This window comes from Chlorocebus sabaeus, chromosome 9 (genome assembly GCF_047675955.1).
Source record: "Chlorocebus sabaeus isolate Y175 chromosome 9, mChlSab1.0.hap1, whole genome shotgun sequence".
Taxonomy (NCBI): domain Eukaryota; kingdom Metazoa; phylum Chordata; class Mammalia; order Primates; family Cercopithecidae; genus Chlorocebus; species Chlorocebus sabaeus.
In genome coordinates, this window is record NC_132912.1 from 107,215,055 (window position 1) to 107,238,205 (window position 23,151).

The following is a 23,151-nucleotide window of genomic DNA, read 5'->3' on the forward strand; positions in this document are numbered from 1 at the left end:
ATCGATTAAAGGAAGATGATTGCTTTGGACTTACTGTGGAACTAGGATGCCCTTTCTCCCCACATTTCCCATGAAGGCAAGAATGAGGAGCAAAGACAGAGGCCTCCCTGATTTATTATTTGAGGCTATCCAAGGGTGACTTGCAATGGTGCTCTGACTAGATAATTTTGGCCTATCATTAAGCCCGTTTGACATTCTCTAGAAAAATATGACAGCTTAAATGTTGAGTTTTAGCCTCTTGACTTTTTTAGCCTAAGAATGAATCACATTTCACATGGGTCCCTGGATTTCATGCATCTAAAGTCTGCCAACCAAAACCCTGAGGGAAAGGGCAGATTTTCTAGTAACTTTGCTCCAGGAGACATTTATCTTATTATTGCGAGTTGTACAAAGCTACGTGGGTACATAATCCCTCCCAGAGGGGCAAGCCCTCGCCTACTAGGTAGCCTGTGAGATACCCTTGGACAGGACAACCCAATTTACGACTTTTCCAAGCCGATAGGCAAACGACTATCTTTAGTAGGTCATTCTCATCTTCATTCATCCCCTTCGGCAGACAAACCTTGTCCTTCCATGTTTCTTTTACTTTTTCTGTTGCTACTAGCCTCCACTGATGCCTGAGGATCCTGTACACTGTCAGCACATTATGGTTATGACAGGATGTCAATAGTTCTCTGTAGACGTTGCTGTGTCTGCATTCATCTGCCCATTGTGTCCCAGGCTTGTTTCATCAGCACTGAAGGAGCCATCTCATTTGGAGTGTCTGCCTTCCAGTCCTAACAAGCCCCTGCTTCTGTCTTGTCTCTTTCCAATCATCCCACATGTATCTGACAGCCCTTTGATTCTTGGTGAATAATTCATCAGCAGATTCTCTGTGTCCAGAGCTTAGCACCACATTAGGGCCTGGCTTCAGGGTACCATATTCTTTTACTTAGTGGACTCTGTAGCTCACCATGGATGGGGAGCTGTCATCCATGTGAGACAGAGAGAGAGAGAGAGCCTAATTATTCTCATGGCTAGAAGACTTCAGGTGGTACTATTTGCTTTGCTAGATTTAAACAGATAATTTCTATGAAACTCATGTAGAGATCATGTATGAATGGGAGAAATTCTACAAGTATGACTCTTGAGATATGATTTATGCCCATAGCCAAATCTGGTTACAGATAATCCATAATGCCTATTGCAAAATTGTATAATTGTGGAAGTGGTGAGTAAAGGCTGTGTCCTGCCATCTCATTACAACTTCATACCACCAGTAACACTTGGATAGGTGCAGAAACCTCAGGTCCCACCTAGGGCATTGTTTGATGAGCTTTTGAATGCATAGTGGTTGTTGCCATCCTTCCTGAGTGAGATGGCTCAGATTTCTAACTGCTAAATGCATTAGACCCAAGGTATTTTGTTGATGTTAACATTTGCTGCCAACGTCTAATGACACATCTTGTTTACACCCCATACATTTATGACATAAAGAGACCATTCAGAATTTTGATATATTATGAAAAAAGTACGCAGCAATGCCAAATGCACGAGTGGTTTTACATTTCAGATAGATACTTTTACACACTGTTGATTGCATTTTAATATAACAGGGGTTTCATTTTGTTCTGCTGATGGATTCTGATCAGCTCTTGGCACTTAAGAACAGGGAAGTGAATGTTGCACATCTGGGAAAATAAAAGTTTTATTAAAGAAAGCATGAGCCAAACAGGTATTTTATTGCTGTCTTTGCTGTCACCTTAAATGATTATAGAAACAGAAAGGCTGGTTCTTTGCTCTCTTTCCTAACAGACAATCCCCCCAAGTGGTAAATACTAGATGAGATCTTTTCTCAATAAGTATTTCCTTTTGCTTATCCCTAGACCAAAACATGTTTCATGAAATGAACAAACAAAATGTCGTAAAAGAAACCCTTGGTTTTATAGTAGCTGGTTGCATTCAGTTTGTGACATTATACATCTGTTACGAGGTACACAGTGTCTTTTACTGTTTGGATAAGTCTGAGATGTAGAATTAATGACTTCTGGTTTTCATGGGGCAGGGACAGACCGTAACTAAAACTGGGTTGGTTCAAAGGCATTTTAAAGTATGAGGTTTCCATCATCTGGGTGTCATTTCTAGGTAGGTGGGGGTCCAAATACTTACTTGAAGGAAAAAATTATTACTCTTTTATTGACATTTGCCAACTTACAAGCCATTGACAAGTTGAAACCTTAATATTATCTTGTCATCTCCGTTGTGATTCCAGCATGAGGGAAAGCAGAGCTCTTCCTCCTCATTTGCTTCTTCTTGTTCTGACCTGGTCTGTGATATCCCTCATCCATCCCAGTTGGGCATGGAACCTCTCAAATGCATATTCTTCTTTCCTGTAACATACGTAACTTTGGTTCCCCCACTGCATGCCCTACATAGTGCCTGGCACACAAGGCCTTTCCCTGTCTGCCTTAGCTGTTTGTGAGCCTTACCTCCAGCTATTCCTTACCTAGCTCTCTAATTCAGCCATATTGGCTGTTTCACTATCTGGTGAACACACCAGGTACTTTATAGTTTGCATGCCTTTGTTCTCACAAGCCTGACTGCTGAATGCCCTGCTCTCACAACACATACCCCTCCATGTTGGCAATATCTGTCAACTGCCAGTGACCTGACTGGTTCTTCCCTCTAAACCCCAGGCAGAAATATAAACACCTTTATGTGTATACCCATGTCCTTTTCACATAGATAGATAGCATTTTCACACTGTTGTTGGTTGTTCATCATCTTCAATGGATGGCGAATTCCTCAAGTCTTGCTTATGTTCTATATTTAATTTGGAACTCTTGGGTGGTGACAGTAGAAGGAGCACAGGCTTTGGAATCAAAAGATCTGGGTTGGAATCTCAATCTGCTACTTAATAGCTCCATGACCTTGGGCAAGTTATTTGCTTTTGTCTCTGTAATTGCATTAAATGGAGACAGGAGTAGCTACGCAAATGCCTAGTATCATGCCTGGGATATGGTAGGTCACAAACAGACTTGTGGAATAGAAGTGAATGTGCACTTTGATGAGACAAATTGTCCTGCTGAAACTTAACAGTCCATAGCACCCTTTCTCCATAATTCCTATGATTTTCGTATAAACTTAGGGGCCAGATTCAGGTCTGAGCTCTCTGAGAAAGCATCCCTGCTACCCCCAGTCTAATGATGACTTTTTCTTTGACCTCCCATAATATCAATTCGCTCTGTGTGATCATCAAGGCACTGACAAATTATTGCCTGGACTTCTTAATATTTGCCTAATATTTGTCTATCTTATCCTCTCATTTGGGTTGGAAGTGCCATAGAAGTAGAATCTATATATCTTTTTATAGATGACATCCCTTCTGTTTCATCAGGATGTTTTAGAAGATAGACAGTTATTATCTTTGAGTAGTTTAATTTTGCTTACAAAGGGCTTTACCTTTGCGGTTCATGTGCTGGTGGTGTTAGGGACATTACAGGAGCTAGTACATATGGAGGCCTCCCCTGTCCTCACCCCCACATCCTGCTCTGCACTATTCTTTGTGAATTCTCCCGGTGTTTAGCCAGTAAGAGATGAAGTGCTGCTGAATACCAATGAAGCCCCTGCTACACATATATAGAAAAATGATAGAAATCCCTCAAGGGCACAACTCAGAATAAACATGATGACTGTAATGTTCATTGCTATTTCTTTATGAGTGTGTGTGTGTGTGTGTGTGTGTTGTAAGCTTGTTTTGCTTGTGAGAGTGATCAAACTGTGTTAAATGAAACATCAGAGGAAAGAGTAAGAAGCACAACTGTACATCTGAATCCGGGCCCCGTTGTCCTGGTTTGTGCTGTAACGAATTGAAATTTGCCTGTATCTTCCACTCTTTGTCAGGCTGAGCTGCAGAAGCTGAGACAACAAGCCCTGGAGACCAAACACTTTATTGAAAAGCAAGAAGCTGAAGAGAGAAAACTCCTGCGAATAATTGCTGAGGCTGACGGGGAGAGGTTGAGGCAGAAGAAGGAATTAGACCAGGTAGAGCACCTCCTCGTCAGACTTGAAGACCTCGTCAACAGACACGAGTATTTAATTCTGCCCTTCGAACCCTCCTTCCTCTCTAAGCTCTGCCAACCAGCCCTATTGGAAGAACAGCAGCAGAGACCCATCTTGTTTTGATTAATTATGAAATATTCACTCCTTTATTTGTCTTATATTTATGAGCACTTCCCATGTCTCAGTCACTCCTCTAGGCACTAGGGCCACGTTGGCCACCAAGACAATACGGTTCATCCTCAAGGAGCATGCATTCTAGTATAATACAGTTGCTCACATATAATTGCAATGAATAATTACATGATTTGATCTTGACTGGATGTTCACATGTATGTGTAAGATATGCCTCCCTCACACTTTATCACAATGTCAGCACATTACCCATCCAACATGAAAAAAATGAAAATAACAATTTGGGAGATAGAAACCCAAATGCATAATTTGGGGGTTAGAAATTTAACTGCTTTCAGGGACCTGGCAGAGAGAAGTTGGCCAGTGCAAGATAGAAGGAAGTAGTGGAACTTGGCAAGAGCTAGCCTGCCATGAAGTCATTCAGATTTGAATCTTTATAAATATAAGGGATTTGGAAATAAATAAAACGACACATACATAGGCTAAAGATTATTAGATGATTGGACTATTATTATTATTATTATTATTTTTGAGACAGAGTGTCTGTCACCCAGGCTGTAATGTGGTGGCACCATCTTGGCTCACTACAACTTTCTCCTCCCAGGCTCCAGTGATCCTTCCATCTCAGCCTCCTGAGTAGCTGTGACTACAGATATTGCCACTGCACCTGGCTAATTTTTGTATTTTTGGTAGAGATGGGGTTTCACCATGTTGGCCAGGCTGGTCACGAACTCCTGGCCTCAAGTGATCCACCTGCCTTGACCTCCCAAAGTGCTGGGATTACATGCATGAGCCACTGTACCCAGCCTTGGACTATTATTATTAATATTATTAAGGATTATTTGTTGTATAGTGTTTTCAAAAACTCTAGTGGGAGGGGTCCAGTGTTGATTGTCTAGCCAGCTCTTTCCAGTGCCCAGCCCACGTGGTGCCCGGTACATGTGGGTGTTTGAAAGATACTCATTGAACGAATGGTGCTGCCACAATGAAAAGCTAAGGCTTCTCCTTTCCTGGTGGCCATGCCTCTCCCTACCTTCCTAGGTCATCAGCGAGAGAGATATCCTGGGGTCTCAGCTTGTTCGGCGCAATGATGAGTTAGCTTTGCTCTATGAGAAGATCAAGATCCAACAGTCTGTGCTGAATAAAGGGGAGAGCCAGTACAACCAGAGGTTGGAGGACATGAGAATCCTCAAACTTGAGATCAAGAAGCTTCGCCGGGAAAAGGGGATTCTTGCCAAGAGTGTGGCTAATGTTGAAGAACTCAGGTAATAGATAATACAACTCAGGGCTGAGGGCACAGTGCAACATGGGGAACTCCTAAAATCACTTCGTAGTCATGCTTGTTGCTCATTGAAGGTCTTTATCGAGTTGTACAAAATGAAGTTTACAGGATGAAATTATTAACGAATAATAAGAACAGCTTTTCCATAACGTCTCCATTGTTCCTATGCTGTGTCACAAAAATGAACCAGCTTCCTTTCAGGGTGGTATGGGCAAGTGCAAAAAGGTTTTTAAAAAACCATATTCTGGAGTTTACAAAATAATTTTCAAGGAAATTAGTTACAATTCAGAAATTTTTTCCCCCGATGAGCTTTCTTGAATTTCTTTAATACGTCAGTATGCAAGAGAGGGAGCATCAATATTGAAATTTAATCTGGTAACATTTGCACATCTTTTTCTTGGAATTATATACAGGAAGAAAAGAGGTGGAAAATATAATTTTGTCACTACTTGAAAACTTCGTTTCCTTAGAAGGCGGCCAAATTTTATATCTCACTCTTGATTTATCTTCTGCAGCTTTCACTTTAGCTTAGTGCGCCTTCTTCTTTCTTGAAATCTTGCATTACACAAGATCTACTTTCCCTTTGGGAAAACGTCACCATGTTTTATAAAGGCAATTGCAGAAAACCAAATAAGAGTTCTGGTATTTTCTCAGTAGCTATCCTTATTCCCCACAGACTTGTAGATGAACAGTATCCTTGACCGTCTTGGAATAAGGACATGGTTTGGATCTGCTTCTCAAATCAATTGGGTTAGAAGATAGTTTGGATATTTAAATGCAATGAATATATTCAGGAATAGCAAGGTTGCCACTATCAAGGATAGATCAATACTTTTTTGTTTTCTTTTTTTTTGGAGTTGCTTGTATTTCAGATGATGAAAGTAGTACAAATTCATTGTAGAAAATGTGAGAAATGCAGAAAAAATATAAAGAAGTGATTAGAAAATCACTCATAAGTGTACTACCCAGAGATACCACCATTGACATTTTGGAGACAAATGGATTCATTCTAAGTAACTATTGAATAGTCTCCAAACCATTGCTAAACTTGTCAGCCATGAGTTATTTTTATTACATACACAAAGGACGAAATTTTATCCATTCCCATTCAGTATTGCTAGTTTGTTGATAATATATTTTATTTTTCTTTTCAATGGGAAGAAAACTTAATAAAGGCTGGAGGCAAGCTAGCATGAATTCCAATCTGTCTTGCTACCTACAAACTGTGTGACCTTGGGCAAGTCACTGAACCTCCCTGAGCTTTGGACTTGTAGTCACAATTAAACAGCAAAACAAATCAATGTGCCATGTACAGAGTCTAGTACAAAACAGGCCGTCAAATATGGTAGCTAATACTTCTGCCCTCCCCATCTGATGACATTCTAGAAAATTGAAGTGTTAAAAATATGCTTTTAATTCTAAGCAGCTTGCTCTGAGTGCCCTGTTGAGTGAACATCATGCAGTTAATTCTAATGGTTTGTCTTGCTAATGAGGGGAAGTTGTATTATTGGTTTAAATGAAGTGATTAAGTAAAAGAGATGGCTTAGTATTAGTAATCTGCACCCCTGCAGCAGGCGAGGACAGATAATAATATCCTTATTGCCCGTGTCAATGCAAGTGCTTGCTTCTTCTTTGCCTCCCAACATCTCATTCTATAGGGTGACAGCCAGCTCGCAAACACTGAGGATGGCTATTGCATGTTACCTATTAACTAGAGATTTCTGAAGATTTTAGCAGTGTATTTCAGCCAGAACTAGATATTCAGGACTTTTTCAGCCATCTGTACAGTTGTGGAACTCAAGATAAAGTATCATCACAACTCCTAACTTGGGTTTCTCAACCTGGGCTGCATGTGAGAATTGCCAGCAGGACTTTAAGACCTATGAAGCCAGGGACCCATGCTAGACCATGAAACAGAATCCCTCTAAGGATTGGGTCCAGGAGAAGAGGTAGTTTTCAAAGCTCCCCAGGGGATTGCAATGTGTAGTGAGGGTGGAGATGTATGCCCTGACTGGTGTTAGGTTATCACCCGAACCTCAGCATATTGCTGTCAGGTGCTGAGTTTGTGGACTGTAGCCTGTTCACTTATTACGACTATAGAGACATTTAGAAACATTAAACAGTATATTGAAACTCTCATAATTCACTGCTGAAATGGTTTGGCTCTGTGTCCCCACCCAAATCTCACCTTGAATTGTAATAATCCCCACGTGTCATGGATGGGGGCCAGGTGGAGATAATTGAACCACAGGGGTAGTTTCCCCCATACTGTTCTCATTGTAGTGATGTAGTGAATGAGTCTCATGAGATCTGATGGTTTTTATAAATGGGAGTTCCCCTAGAGAAGCTCTTCCACCACGTAAGATGTTCCTTTGCTCTCCCTTTGTCTTCCTCCATGATTGTGAGGCCTCTGCAGCCATGTGGAATTGTGAGTCCATTAAACCTCTTTCCTTTAAAAATTACCAGTCTTGGGTATGTCTTTATTAGCAGTGTGAGAAAAGACTAATACAATCCCCCTGCCCTTTGTTCCTTTCATATACTTATAAATTTCTTGAGTATCCAGAATCATGACTCTGATTCTGAAGCCCTGGCACTTTTTTTTTTTTTTGGAAAGCTAAGCCAATTCTTGAGCTCTACAAGAATTAATATCATCTGTGTCTTGCCCAGATTTAGGAGGCTGGTCCCAGTGTTCACAATATTCTCCCTAATTCCAACTTTTTATATAAGACATCATGTGTATGCAACCAATTAAAGATAGACAGGATATTCAAACGGGTGGATAATTCTTTGCAAAATCAAGTTTGTCTTATTCAGACAGGAGTTTTTTCACATGCAAAGAGAATTCTTGAAGGAGAGGACACGCTGCCGAGCCCTGGAGGAGGAGCTGGAGAATCCCATGAATGTGCACAGATGGAGGAAGCTCGAGGTAACATCTGGCAGTGCGTTCTCCCCATCCCCAAATCTCTCCTCCTATCCCACGCGAAGCTTCTAACCTAAAGCACAACGAGAAGCGAGGTTTTATTTAATGCTATGCAAATTGTCACCTAAAATGTAAGGCTGGATCAGATGTAAATTGAGTTCTCTCAGAACCAGATGGTTCATTTGGGTTTTGTTTTAAAAGTCTTGCACAAAATCCTTTCTACCTAAAGAAAGCCCAGTGAAAACTGTGAACCTGCCTCACCAACTGACATTTATTTTTCTGGCTTGGGTAGGTTTTGGTTAACCAGTTATCCTGAGGCTGCCTATTAGTCTTGGATGTTCATGGCCTTTAGTGATGTTGGTCACCAGCATCTCTACCATCTTTCAATTGATCTTTGCATCCTTTTATTACTTACAGAAAATATGGTTTTGTGAACTGCCCTCTTGTTGAAAGCATGGTGTTAGCCAAGCCCTTTCTCTTAGAATCTGGGGAGACAGCTAAAGTCTCATTGGAAGGGGATGGATAATCAACTTCATATTTAATTTTATTCTGTGGCTTTCTGGTAGTCATTACCACCAGCACTGAAAATAACAGTTAAAGACAAACTCTGCTTATTCAAGAAAAAGAAAGCTATCTCCTTTAGTTGTAACTAGCAATGTGGATGCCAAAAGGGTCTTCAACTAGATGAATGATCAGGGTATTGGGAGATGTAAGTATGTCATATAAGATAAAGCAGGGCAGGTATGAGAAAGAAAATCAGCCAGGGAGATTTTTGTTTTTCATTTTTATTTTTTTTTCTTTAAGAACGGAAAGGACAATATGTATTTTACATAGGGACCTTTAAGAGAGGAAAAAATAAAAATTCCTTTATTTTTGATTTTAATTTTTATTTTTTCCTTATAAGAAAGAAAATCAGCCAGGCAGATTTTTGTTTTCCATTTTTATTTTTTCCTTTTAATGAAGAAAGCATTAAGGATAATGCATTATAAATTGTTATGTAAACACGAGGCCTGAATTTTAACAGCATCCAGCCCTGCCAGGTGAATGTGTGCCAAATCTAGTCCCAATAGATGGATATCAGTTGGCACTGCTTAGTATTTCTCAAGCAAAGTCAGAGTCAATGGCATCTCTTTTTCTTTTCCCTTTTGGACCCTCATTCCTTCCTTTTCTAATGCCAAGAGTGATGTAGTTTGCTAACCAATAGTAATATGCATATGTCTGCAGAAGCGGAGATGAAGATTTTAAATTCATTTACTGTCACATTAGTTTACTCTGTGCGTTTTCATGCAGATCTTTAAAGTTTCCAATTCCACATCAGTTTCTATTAGAAAAATTAGAAAATAGAGACTCTGGGAGGCAGTTGAAAATATTTAGCTGTTAGATTAATTCAAAATGTCAGTACAGTTGAAAGTGAAGCCTTGGCTCAAAGTCTAGAGGACAAATTACCAATTTATAACTATATATCTTGTTGAATTGTACACAACTAGTGAAGGATCATCAGAGCTTTGTGGACTGATACTTCCATTTCAGAGCTAAATGCCATGGTAGTGCTCTGCTGCCAATGATTAGCAGAAGTCCACATCCTGGAAACCATCCCCATCATAGACCACAGTGAATCTTCCTGCTGACAATTACCAAAGGAGAATCCTAAGGCTGAGTGAATTAGGGAGCTCTGTCTCCTTCCATTCAAGAATTTTAGGGGCTGGGCACAGTGGCTCACACCTGTAATCCCAGTACTTTGGGAGGCCAAGGTGGGAGGATTGCCTGAGCCCAGGAGTTGGATACCAGCCTGGGCAACCTAGTGAGACCCTGTCTTTACAAAAAAATTAACCCGGTGTGATGACACGTGCCTGTGGTCCCAGCTACTGGGAGACCGGAGCAGGAGGATTGCTTGATTCCCCAGAGTTTGAGGCTGCAGTGAGCCATGATCACACCACTGCACTCCAGCCTGGGCAATAGAATGAGACCCTGTCTCAAACAAAACAAAGAATTCTGGAAAATTAAGTAAACAGAGGAGACGGTAGGGTAAGCTGCAGAGCATAGGAATTGAGAACTATGCCTTTGGGGCTTGGCATATTTGGGCTTGACTCCAGCTCTGAGCCTTGCCACTCTGGGTAAATGACTTAGTTTCTCTCAGCCTCAGTTGTCGTATCGGTATAAAAGGAAAAGACATACTATACTGTCTCCTAGGGCTGTCCTGCAGCTAAATTATAATATTGTATAAAAAGCACTTAGCATAGTATCTGCATGGCGTGGCAAAGAATCATATATCGAGCATATTGGCTACCATTATTGTTATTCCCACTGGTGGAATAAACACATTTACTTTGTATTTATAGAATAACTAATGCCATAGATAAAACATTAGGAAAACTGCAGTCTGCTTTTCTGGGGACAGGAATTTATGATTATCTCATCTATTATACTTTATTTTTGGTTCTAATTCTCTCTGTATTAGGTCTGCAGGTTTCCAATAGATTTTAATAAGACAACGTACATTTTAAATAGAGACCTCAGTGCTTTGAAGTTGATGATATCTCAGCTGCTATTGTTGTTCCCCTTGGACAGGCCAGCGACCCCAGCGCGTTTGAGCTGATACAGAAAATTCACACCCTGCAGAAGCGTCTCATCAGCAAGACTGAAGAGGTGGTTGAAAAAGAGCTGCTCCTACAGGTAGCATTTTTGTTTTCTGTACTCATTGTACAAGTGGATTGCCTTAGCACCACCATCTCCAGGACTACGTTCTTAGAATTAGTCAGTTATCTGGCAGCATTGCATGTCCCATATTTAACTGTAGATGGCAACAGTGACTCACACATAGAGAACAAGCACAGTCTGATTAATTGGTCTTTTATGTTGCGATCACTGATATTTCAAGAATTCTGGAAAATTAAGTTCAAGGCTAGACTTACTGCAATGGGTAATGTGAGCAGCCCCGCCCCCTGCACTTCTCTCTAGTTTTATTTATCAGATTCTTTTAAACATTTTCCTTCATATCTTCACATAATGCAAAATGCTGTGATTTTGATTTTGAAAATAAGCTTTCTCATAGCGCACAAATGATCTGTTCACACGAAGATTTGTGTGAGTGAAATGGAAGGAGAGATTTCTTTTTGAGGATTTCATGCAGTAAATTGTTCTGTAGCAATTAGGCCTGTATCTTTGCAAGGGCCTGCTGTCATCATCACCATCACCGTCTTCCTCACCACCATCATCATCATCACTTACTGCATGCCAGATATGCTGGTGGCTTTACCTACTTGGTCTCATTTCCTCTTTGCAGTTCAGGAAGCAGGTATGGTCATCCCCAGCTGATGGCCGAGGAAGTCAGGACCCACGAGTTTAGTGTGGATGAGAATGTCAGCTCTTGAAGTTAGATGGCTTGGTTTGGAATACTGCCAGTTGCTATGTCAGTTTAACTTCATTGTTCTTAGTCTGTATTATGGGACAATAACAGAACCTGTGAAAATGGATATTGTGAGGATTGAAAGAGTTTAGTATTATCCATGGTAACATGGTGTCTAATAAATATTAGCAATTATTCATGTTACTTTGGATTCCAAAGCCTTTAACTAATTAATTGATTTTTTGAGACAGTCTTGCTCTGTTTCCCAGGCTGGAGTGCAGTGGCACCATCTCAGTTCACTGCAGCCTCTTCTTCCCAGGTTCAAGTGATTCTCCTGCCTCAGCCTCCTGAGTAGCTGGGATTACAGGTGTGTGCCACCATGCCTGGCTAATTTTTGTATTTTTAGTAGAGATGGGGTTTCACCGTGTTGGCCAGCCTGGTCTTGAACTCCTGACCCCAAGCGATCTGCCTGCCTCAGCCTCCCAAAGTGCTGGGATTATAGGTGTGAGCCACTGTGCCCAGTCCCAAAGCCCATAATTTTAATCACTAGGTTAATATTAGTAGGAGTAGGAACTTCTATATATGAGTAAGAGGCATTTGCTCCTTTTGTTTTACAGTCTACCTTAAGAAAGATATTTACCCTAAAGTTGGGTATACAGTAAATAACCTTCCAGAATATCATGACACTGAATGGCCAACAGGGATTTTCCTCTTCTCTTGTAGATTACTGTGGTGGTTGAGGGAGTAGACTTTGGAGTCCAGAAAGATCTGGTGTTAAATCAGTTTCAACCCTTGATCATTTCATGACTTTAAGAGAATTACATACGTTGTACAAATCTCAGTTTTCCCATCTGTAAAATGGAGATAATAATACCTGTTTTTTTAAAAATGGGAGAAGGATACTCTAATCAGAGTACATAGTTTGGATGTCTTGTAAGGATAACTGATTAGTACATGGCACTGGGCTTTGACAGTCCAGAGTTTGCTGTGGCTCCCCTGATGCTGGCCATAAGTCATTTCCCAAGTCTGTGCAGCTGGCAAGTGCTAGGGTGGGACTTGGTCCAGGCAGTCACTCCAGAGCTCACACTTTCTACTGCTTCACTACCTTGCCTGTTCTGTTATCACTTTGTTAGTTTTAAAAAGAACCAAATCCTATGTTTGCCAAGCATCTGTATTATAAATTTGTTTTATATTTCATGGACTGCTTTAACTTTATTATTTCCTTCCCTCTATATACCCTGGGTTTACTGGGTTCTTCTACCTTTTTAAGGTTAATGCTCAGATCATTGATGTTCAGTCTTCTCTTCTAATATAAATATTTCAGTTATAAAATGTCTTTTAAATAATGTGTTTAGGGTTGGGTGCAGTGGATCACGCCTATAATCCCAGCACGTTGGGAGGCCAAGGGGAGTGGATTGCTTGAGCCCAGGAGTTCGAGACCAGCCTAGACAACATGGCAAAACCTTGTCTCTACAAAGAATACAAATATTAGCCAGGTGTCGGGGCACACACATTTAGTGCCTGCTACTCAGGAGGCTGAGGTGGGAGAATTGCTTGAGCCCATGAATTTGAGGCTGTAGTGAGCTGTGATTGTTCCACTGCACTTCAGCCTAGGTGACACAGTAAGACCCTGTCTCAAAAAAATAAAATAAAATAAAATAAAATTTAGTTTCTTTCCACAGGTTTTGATATGGGGAATTTTCATTTAGTCCTAAGTGTAGTATGTTTTCAGAATTACTTCTCCTTTGACAATAAGTCTTAAAAAATATTCACTATTTCTCCTAATAATAATTAGGAGATATTTTATGATATTTTAGGATAATTAAAAGTGTATTTTAAAATTTCCAAATATATATGTATTTAAGTTATCTTCTATTTACTGATTTCTCACCTTTCTGCATTGTGGTCTGTATTATACAGATTTCTTGGAATTTGTTGAACTTGATTTGTGACCAACTAAGTGGTCAGTTTTTATACCCGACGTCTGCTGTTTGAAAAAGATACATACTCTCTAAATGCTCTGGGCTCAGTGTTCTCTATTTGTTCGTTAGATCAACCTTGTTAATTGTATTGTCCACGTCTGTACTTTTCCTAATTTTCTGTCTGCCTAATCACTGAAAAAAGTTTGGAGATTTGTCTGTTTCTCCTTGTCTCTGTCATTTTTTGCTTTGAGAACATTTTAGATCATGATAAGGTGAGTATAAGTTTACAATTTTTATTTCTTCCTGGTTGATTGCTCCTTTCGTATTGTATAAGAACTCTCATAATATTTTTACTTACAAATTTGCCTAGTATTAACATAGCTCAATCAGCTGGATTTTGAAAAGTAGTTTTCGTATATTTTTACTTTTAAACTTTTGGTGTCTTTGTACTTTAGGACAATCTCTTGTAATTAAAAAAATCTTATCTTTGTCTTGGTGTTTAGTTTGTTTATTGATAATTTTAGGTTTATTTCTACTTTCTTATTTTCCCTGATTTTTTTGTAATGCTCAAAAAAATTCTATCAGACTGAGTTTTCTTTATGTTCTGTTTTTCCCATTTACCAGTTTCCCTGCTAACCATTACTACCTATTCCCTTTTTACAGTTTTTCTTTTACTCAACAGTTACCACCACTCAGCATAATATTCTCTGTCTCTGATTCCCTTAAACACATATCTTAATCCTTTGTTTTTCTTGTTCATGGATTCCCTTAAAAATTCACCATGCATAGTTGACATCAAATCTAAAGTCTAAAGTTGATCAATATCTTTCTCCTTCTTACAAACAATGTAAGAATTTGGAATGCTTTAACTGCAGCTACCCTGCTGTTTCCAAAATCAGCCATCACCACTATTATGTTACAGAGTCAATTTACTAAGATTTACCAAGATGTTTACCTGTTCTTTTGTTTTCTATTTCTACATATCTCTAATTCCTTACTTCTGGCTTTTTGAAGTATATCCTTTCATAGTTCTTTAACCAATAGATTTTTTTTCAATGGTTAACGCTCTCCTTTGCTTGTCTAAAAATGTTTTAAATTTGGGCTTATTTGTAAATGATTAACTTGAAATCTTATTTCTATTTGCACTTTGAAGACGTAGGTCCTTTGTGTCCCCAGCTTCCAGTGATGTGATTGAGAAGTCTGCTGTACATCTAATTGTTTCTGCTCCTTTTTAGGTGACCTGCCTTTTCTTCTGTTTGATAGTTAGATCTTCTCTTTGCCTTTGATGTTTCAGAGTTTCAGAACAACGCGTTTGGGTATTAATTTAGTTTTGCTTACCATGTTCAGAACACACTCCATTTCCTGAATCTGAGGATTCCTGTGTCTTCGAATAGTCTCTGCTTTAGTGTCTTTATTCACTCCTCCTGGAAGTCTTATTAGAAGTACATTGGGTTTTCTTATTCTTTTTTTTCCTATTTACTGACCTAGTTGATGTTTTTCTTGTCTTTAACTCTTTATGTTACATTTTCTTAGCTTTATCTTATTTATTTATTTATTTATTTATTTATTTATTGACATGGAGTCTCACTCTGTCACTCAGGCTGGAGTGCAGTGGTGCAATCTTGGCTCACTGCAACCTCTGCCTCCCAGCTTCAAGCGATTCTCCTGCCTCAGCCTCCTGAGTAGCTGGGATTACAGGCACCCACCACAACGCCCAGCTAATTTTTGTATTCTTAGTAGAGACAGGGTTTCATCATGTTGGCCAGCCTGGTCTCAAACTCCTGACCTCAAGTGATCTGCTGGCCTCAGCCTCCCAAAGTGTTAATCTTAATCTTCTTGTTTACCAATTCTTTCGGTGTGCTTATCTGTTAATAGTCAATCCATTGAGATTTTATTTTCAATTATTTTATTTTTATTTTCTAGAGATTCTTTTTCACATATGCCTGTTTTTTGTTGATAGTTTCTTGATCTTATGTTTTACATCCTTCCTTTATGTCCCCAATTAATTCAAGAATTTATTTTATAGTCTTGATCTGAATGTTCTATTATTGAAGTTCTTGAGGGATTTTCCTGTTTGTTGTGACTGCTGACTTTCACTCATGGTGGATTTTTCCTTTCGTGTTTTGTGATTTTGGATTGTGAACTCATTTTCAGAAAGCCTTTATTTGGGGACTTGGGAATGGTTTAGGTTAAGGAAATGTCCATTCATTTGTTTCTGCCAGGTGCCTTAGAGGACATCACTTGCTTAGAACAATTTTTTTTAATGTTGAATTCTCACCTTGGGCTTCTTGGACTACTTGGTAACGTATACTAGAACCTCAAACACTTGTGACAAAAGATCCATGGAGACAAGTTCTTAGGGAAGCAACTTTTTTTCCCACCCAGAGCCCAGGAGAATTACTTAGGTTTTTAATTGTGGTCTTGTGGTCTTCCTGTCCCAGTGGGTAGATTTCTATCTGTTGTATCTTTTCGCCAAGGGTGAAACTTTTAAAAGTCATTAACTTTATGTTGAGGAATCTTAGTACTAACACCCGCTTCACACAGGGCCAGCACCTTATCCTTTGCCTTCTTGTGGCCACGAAAATCCAGGCCCTTTGTTCAACTATCCCTCAAGGGATAGCTGCAATATATATCTATTCACTGTTCTAACATGCAGTTCACGCTTTGATTTTGACACTTGAGCAAACTAATTGCAAACTCTGTTTTGTGATTAGAGCTCATGCTGAATTGTTTTACTCAGCATGTCTAATGCTTTGTAGACATTGGTTTTCATGTTATTTAGTCTGACATATTGCCATGAACAGAAATCTCTTATTTGCTTGACTCACTAGTTTCTTCATCCGTAAGTTGGGGACAGTAATATACCCATAGAATTGTGTTAGTACACATAAAAGTTTAATAGAATGCTTAGTTCTCATTAACAATGTTATTAATAATACTATCATTAATATCATTAATTACCAACACAGTTTTTCCAGGCCTCCAAAGTTTAATGTCCTGTCTCAATCCCTTTTAATCAATTCCTTATTTAGAATTCGGAATGGTTGGGCTGCCCTGTGCCTGCTGTGATTTTTCTCAGCAGCTTGCATATCCCCAGACAACAAGCCTTGTTATCTTGCTGAAGCCTCAAGTGTTCCACGGGATTTGACAGTTTCTCAATTTCATCTTTTTAAATTAAAATATTAGAGAAGTTCTCTCACTCACAACAGAACATTTTGCAGTTAGGAAGACTTTGGGTTGAATTCTTCTGAGTTTCACAGCAATTTTAAAATAACTGTTTAATCTGTTACGTGGTGATAGAGAGACCCCATTATTTCCAACCAGCAGATATGATGGAAGCTTATTTTCAAGCCCCACTCACCTGTGAACTCTTTGAGGAGAGGCACTTCCCAGTTCACCTCTCTAATCCCAATACCTGATACTGTACTGGGCACACAGATGCTCATTATAGATGGACCAGCTCTCTGCCTGGGGAACTCCTGCCCACCCTTTAGGTCTTAGCTTAAATATTTTTTCCTTAGGAAAACCCCTTTTCCTAGGTTAGGTGTCTTGGTACAAGTTCCCATAACTTGACTTCTTCCTTATACCACTCATCATACTCGTAATTAATGAAGTAATTGTAATTAATATGTAATGGCTCTTTCCTGTTAGACTATAAGCTTCACAAAGGAGTTCCGGTGTCTGTCTTGTTGATCATCACGTCCCTAATTTCTCATCCACAAATATTTGTCTAGCAATTTATTAAAGGTTGGAAGAATTGTGGTCCTTCAGAAAGTGGTATGTTGCAGTCATTTAAGTTCTGTCTTTGAGCTCTCTGAGAGGTGGCCTTTGCATTTTTTTATTGACTTCGGACTTTGCAGGAGTCTGGGATTTACTGTGAGTTTATGGATCTATAAACTTGATGCAACTTGTCAGTGTCCTTTTTGTTTGTGGAGGCAGGCTGATTCATGTGGGTCTGCTCAAAGTTCTTCCCTTGCTTGGGATTAACATGAAAATGGTTCTGGAGACTAACTTTATAGCTTCAGTGGTAAGATGGAGAAGTCTGTATTCTTGCCAAAATTGGAATCTAAGGTATGGATGGGAAGGATTTCTTTTCTTCTGCTCATTAAGCTATTCTCCCCTTCAAAGAAGCAGGGGCAATGGAAACGTACCTGAAGCGTGCCTCCTGGTGGCCTCTCCTTACTGTTGTTGCTTCATTTGTTCCTCATCCCGTCTGAATCCTTCAGGATTAATGACTTCTTTTTTTCTTTAAAGGCATCTGTGGGATAAGACAGGCATATATGCCTTGAGTAACTGCTATCCACTACCCGGGTATCTTTACTACATCATCATCATCATCATCATCATCATCATCATCATCAAGATGGCATTCCTAATAATGGGCATACGGCATGATAGCGTTGGAGTAGGAAGCTCTAACTTCTTGCTAGAGGCACTTAAAACATGATGAACACTCAGAGTGGCTCAAATTGTTTCTTCCAAATGCTTAAATACGGGGTAACAAGTTCAAATGCACTTACCCTCAGGGCCAGGCATGTAACAAGAAAAGAGTGAGGTGGATTTTGCATGTCATGATCAGAAACAGCAACTGGTAGGTGCCTCATGGTCAGAGGCCAGTGGGAGTGGTGGGGATGGCAGCACGTGGCGGGCTATGGGCCCCAGTCCTAGGAAGCATCCCTAGGAAGCAGCTAATCCCACCCCAGCTAACTGCAGGCTGACGTTGTCAAATCTTTAAATTTTAAAGAGCTGGAAATGTAGATTTTTATGTCCAATATACTGAGTTTTAAACATTGACAGTCTTAAAAACACTCCCAGAAACAAGTTTGCCAACCATCCTTGGCCCACAAGTGGATAGTTTACAATGTCTAGCTTCAAGGCCTAGGAGAGAAGGAGACATAAAAAAAATAGCAGCCACACAATTGGCTTTACTGGTTTTGATTTCTTTAATCTTGTTCTTTGTTGTGATTCCTTGATAGACTTTCAGAGCCCAAGAATCAAAAGGGAAGAAAGGAGGGAGGAGAAGGTTCAGGCTGTAGGTGCTATGCAGCAGCAATCAGAGGTGAGCGAGGCTGGGTTCTTCTAAGGATGTGAACAGAGAGGCAGAGAAGCAGGGGCTGTGTTCTGTGGGGCAGGGTGGGTGGGCTTCATGCAAGATGGGCTTTCTTAGGATGCCTTTTGTCTTACCACTAATAACTCTTGATTTTATTTTATAAACTCTTCTAAAACAGAAAAGGTCTTCTCTGAATTGTTAAAAATACCAAGGGTTGTCTCTAAACACTCCCCACCCCAATGAATGGGCAGCAGGAATACTTTGTATTGCCAGTCTGCCCACCACAGTCACTGAGTGCCCGGAATTCTGGGGTCAATGACCCAGACCTGGTCCCAGCCTTGAAGGACCTCTTAACTCTGCAACCACAGGGTAGTGTGCCAAGGACTGTGATACTGGGATGCTACGGGACTCTAAACAAGGCTCTGGAGTGGGCAGGTGTCTCAGTTTGGGTCTCTTCAAATCAGACACTGAGACAAAGATCTGGGGCCTGGGCATTTGGGAGGCAGTTGCAGGAAGCTGGAGTTGGGGAGCAGGAAAGTGAGACGGGGAGGGAGGAAAAGCCAGTGGGTGGAGGGGGTGGGAGCAGGTCACCCCATGGACATCTGAGCTCCAGTACCACTGAGATTCCTCTGAGGAACCACACAGGAAAGAGGGTAAAATTGTCCATCAGAGAAAAGAGGACTGGGCATTTGTTCAATGGCTCCAATTCCCCACCGGTTGAGAGTTTCCTCTGGGGACATCGAGCTGCTTCCAAAGGTAGACTGAGGGGAAGCCCTGGCCTGAGGCAGAAACACTGATACCCATGCACCTGAGGTGGAAGCTGCTAGAGCATTCTGGGAACTGTGGGTCCTCCCAGTGCACCAGGCATGTCAGCTCAAAATCATGAAATTTAGGATAGTCTGTGAGGAGGAGGCTCAGGGTACCACAAGTGTCTGCTACGTGGGATCAGGTCTCCTGGCAGGTCCTGGGGACTACCAACCAGGTAGACCTCTTTACTTACTCAGTGATTCACCTAAGGTGTGCATTGCCAATCTGCCTTTAGAAAAGGAGGGGCATTTTCCCAACCAAGTTCCCATTAGACCTCCCTCTATTCTACCCACCTGCTGCCATTTCAGTTACCTGCCAGGAACCAGATGACACAATCATACTGTAGTTCATGCCCTGAATGTGTTCTAATGACTGCAATCCTTTGAGTGCTTACTATATGCCAGGCACTGTGTTTTCCCTATGCGCAGGCAGCAGCGCATGGTGGTGAGTACACAATGACTGTTAGCTTGCCAGATGGTGGGGGTGAAATGATGCGTGGTACACCTGGGACTCATTTTGGGGAAAGGAAACAAGCTTGACCTCCTAGACTGATAGAACTAGATCATCCTGCCCAGAAAATTTTATTAAAACGATGAGAATACTGAGGCATTTTCCCTTAATGTGTGGAAGTAGTGATGTATTACTAGAAGAGTTAATTACATTAGGGGGGGTTTTGATGAGTGGAAGCGTACTACCTAATGAACAGTGACACTGAAATAGTCCAGGTGAGAAAACTGCCTTGGTGTAGTTCAGGTTCGTGTTGCTTTAGCAAATTGTCACATGCGCTCTTTTACATGCATCTAGAGGCCTAGGTAATGGGCATATCCCTCAGATATATAAATCATGAACGGAACTGGAAATCATTGCTTCTTTCCTGGCATCTGGGTCCTGCCCTTTCAAGATGAACTTTACCTATAATTTAATTTTATGACTGACTGGATGGAAGTCTGGTTTATTTAACTGTAAAATGGCTTGAATGATAGGAGGGTTTGAATGGATCTGCATGAGTTATTAGCTGTGCAGAGGGAACAAACCTCATATAGCTCATTTTTAGATAATTCTTTCACAAGGGCCTTCAGTTTTCTTGATCTCCTGATTATCTTACATTTGTTTAATGTTTACACTGTGTGAAACATTGCTGTAAATGCTTGTATAGGTATTATCTCATTTAATTGTCACAACAACCCCAGAAGAGCACACCAGTCCCCTTTACAGGCAAGGGAACATGTAGGCCAGGAAGACCCAGTCTTTCTACCAGGGCCACATAACAGGTACCTGGTGTAGCATTGAGTCTTATCTTAGAATTCTGCTTCCAAAGGCTCTTCCCCACCACAGGATGTGGTGTAGGAACACCATGGTCATTGAATTTATGGTGTATAGATTGCCTTGGTCATTCACGGAGAAAATTCACCTTTCTCACTGCATCTTGAGCCTTGCTACTCCAAGCATGAACTCCAGTGGCACTGGCATCTCTGAGAGCTCTTTAGAAATGCAGGATCCCTGGACCCCCTGAGGCTTAATGAATCAGAATCTGCATTTTAAGCAGATCCCCAGGGATTCAGGTTACTGTTTCAGTCTGAGAAACACTCATGCCCTAGAAGTTGGTTTCTTTGTAGTAGATTGTCATACTCCAGAGCAACAGCTGTGGTGCTGGTGGGCCCAGGATGGAACCCCACACCTCGCCTTATTGCTTAACCTTCCTACGCTTTGCTCTCCTCTGAAATATGGAGCTCATCATTTTATTAGCATCCTTTGGTTACTGTAAAGATTAAGGGAAAGAATGACATAAAGCACTTAGCAGAATGCTTGAGATTTGGCCAGTGCTCAAGAAATACCATTATTTGTAGTTTGGAGGATGATAGCTTCACTCTCTGGCCCTGGCTCTTAAACTCCAGCGACTGAGAATATCTAGGGGTAGCCAGACAAATGAATGCATACAGAATTTCAGGGATGTTTTAGGATCCCACAAACTCTTGAAGGCTATTGACGTTTGTATGAAAGTCTAGAGTGTTTCTTTGTTGACAAGAGACATGACAATACTTGGTCCTGTTTGATGGCAGCCCAGATAGATTTGGTGGAAGCTACAGAGAATTTTGAAGAGTAGAGGGAAATGGCAGTCACAGCTCACTTGGATTGAATGCTGAGTACATTCAGTACTCATTGTACTCTGTGCTGCCCTGTGCTGAGCATTTGCTTTCACTATAGCCACTGGAAGCCCAGGTGAGGCTAATGCTGCTGTTGTTTCATTTCAGAGAGAAGGGAACTGAACTTGTTCAAGAGCTCACACAGGAGGGAAAACAAAACTTGCCCGAGAGCTTATGGTTAAGAAATATCAGAGCTGCAATGATAAACCAGGTTTGGGTAGACTGTGGCCCACAGTGGGCTGTATCTGGCCTATCACCTGTTTTTATATGGCCTGCACCAAGAATGGTGTTTATATACTTAAGTGGTTAGAAAAAAATCACAAGGGTAATATCTCGTGACATATACAATTGTGATGAAATTTGAATCTCAGTGTCCAGAAATAGTTTTATTGGCACACAGCCAGGGTCATTCATTCACGGAACATCACGGTTGCTTCTGTGCTACAGCAGCACAACCAAATTGTTGTAAAGGGACTGAATGGCTCACAAAGCCGGCGTTGGTTGCTCTCAGGCCCTTTACAGAGAGCATTTGCTGACCCCTCTTAGAAAGTTTAGTCATTGGAATCCAGAACAGAGCCCCTCACCACTATTCTTTAGTGCCTCCCAACAGAGCCACTCAACATTCCATTACCATGACTTCTTTGTTCCCCCACTTCAAATTCCAAAGTAACTCTTTAATTATTAAGGAACTGCTTTAAGATCTGGAAGGCAGAATTCTAATAGCATGGCCCAGTTGCTGGTACTGTAGCCTACACTAAACGTAATTCTTGCCTGCTTTATTAGTGGATAACTCAGTGGTCATCCTCCCCAAAGCTGGGCTGAAATAGTTGAAGATGCTCCCTCACTGGACGATGGTGTGGGACTGAGAGGTACAGTGTAAGGTGAAACCACCGAACAGAAGCCTGTCTGTGGGTTTTTGCTCTGTTCTAAAATCAAGGGTTAGAAAAATGAAATGTGAGGGGAAAATAGCTTCTTCAGAGCCTTGATGCTCTCGTCGAAGGACACTTAAAGTGCTGGGAATGGTTGAGGAGGCTGTGTGCCCATCGTGCTCCTGGGGCCTGCTTCTCGGCTGCCACTTCTTTCTGGGGTTTCCGGGAATGCTTGCTGTCCTGCACATGCTTCTGCATGCCAGGGAAGATGGAAGGAGCAATTGGAGGCAGGCTGTTCAGAAAACAGAATGCCAAAGCTAGCATAGATGTCCTCCCTGTAGCTGTCTGCAGGGCACGTTATGCTTCTACCTAGTTGGTTTGTCCAAGACAGCCTGAGTATGAACATTCTCCGAGGGTGGGTTCAGGTCACACTGCTCATGATCCTGTAACACTCCAGCAACACTTAACCTCTGATGGGCACATTTTCAAAGTGCTTTCCTTGCATTGTATCTTGGTGGTTCCCAAATGCTGATCTGAGGGCCAGGAGAAACAATATAGTCCCGAACGCAATACTCATTAGTCTGTAACAAAATGAGCACAGTAAGAACTGTGTAGCATAAAGCTAATTTTACTTCTCT

General features: G+C 40.9%; 1 protein-coding gene and 1 pseudogene across 2 annotated transcripts in view; both read left to right on the plus strand.

Moving 5' to 3' along the window:
- Window positions 1-23,151, plus strand: part of CFAP58 (cilia and flagella associated protein 58) — a 126,974-nt gene that overhangs the window by 66,036 nt on the left and 37,787 nt on the right. For both annotated transcript variants that reach the window (XM_038009544.2, XM_007964045.3), the window contains 4 exons: window positions 3,883-4,023; window positions 5,215-5,438; window positions 8,270-8,381; window positions 10,944-11,048. In XM_038009544.2, the coding sequence (XP_037865472.2) occupies window positions 3,883-4,023; window positions 5,215-5,438; window positions 8,270-8,381; window positions 10,944-11,048 (582 nt within the window). The remainder of the gene's footprint in view (window positions 1-3,882; window positions 4,024-5,214; window positions 5,439-8,269; window positions 8,382-10,943; window positions 11,049-23,151) is intronic.
- LOC119628238 (small nucleolar RNA U13) lies at window positions 4,319-4,432 on the plus strand (annotated as a pseudogene).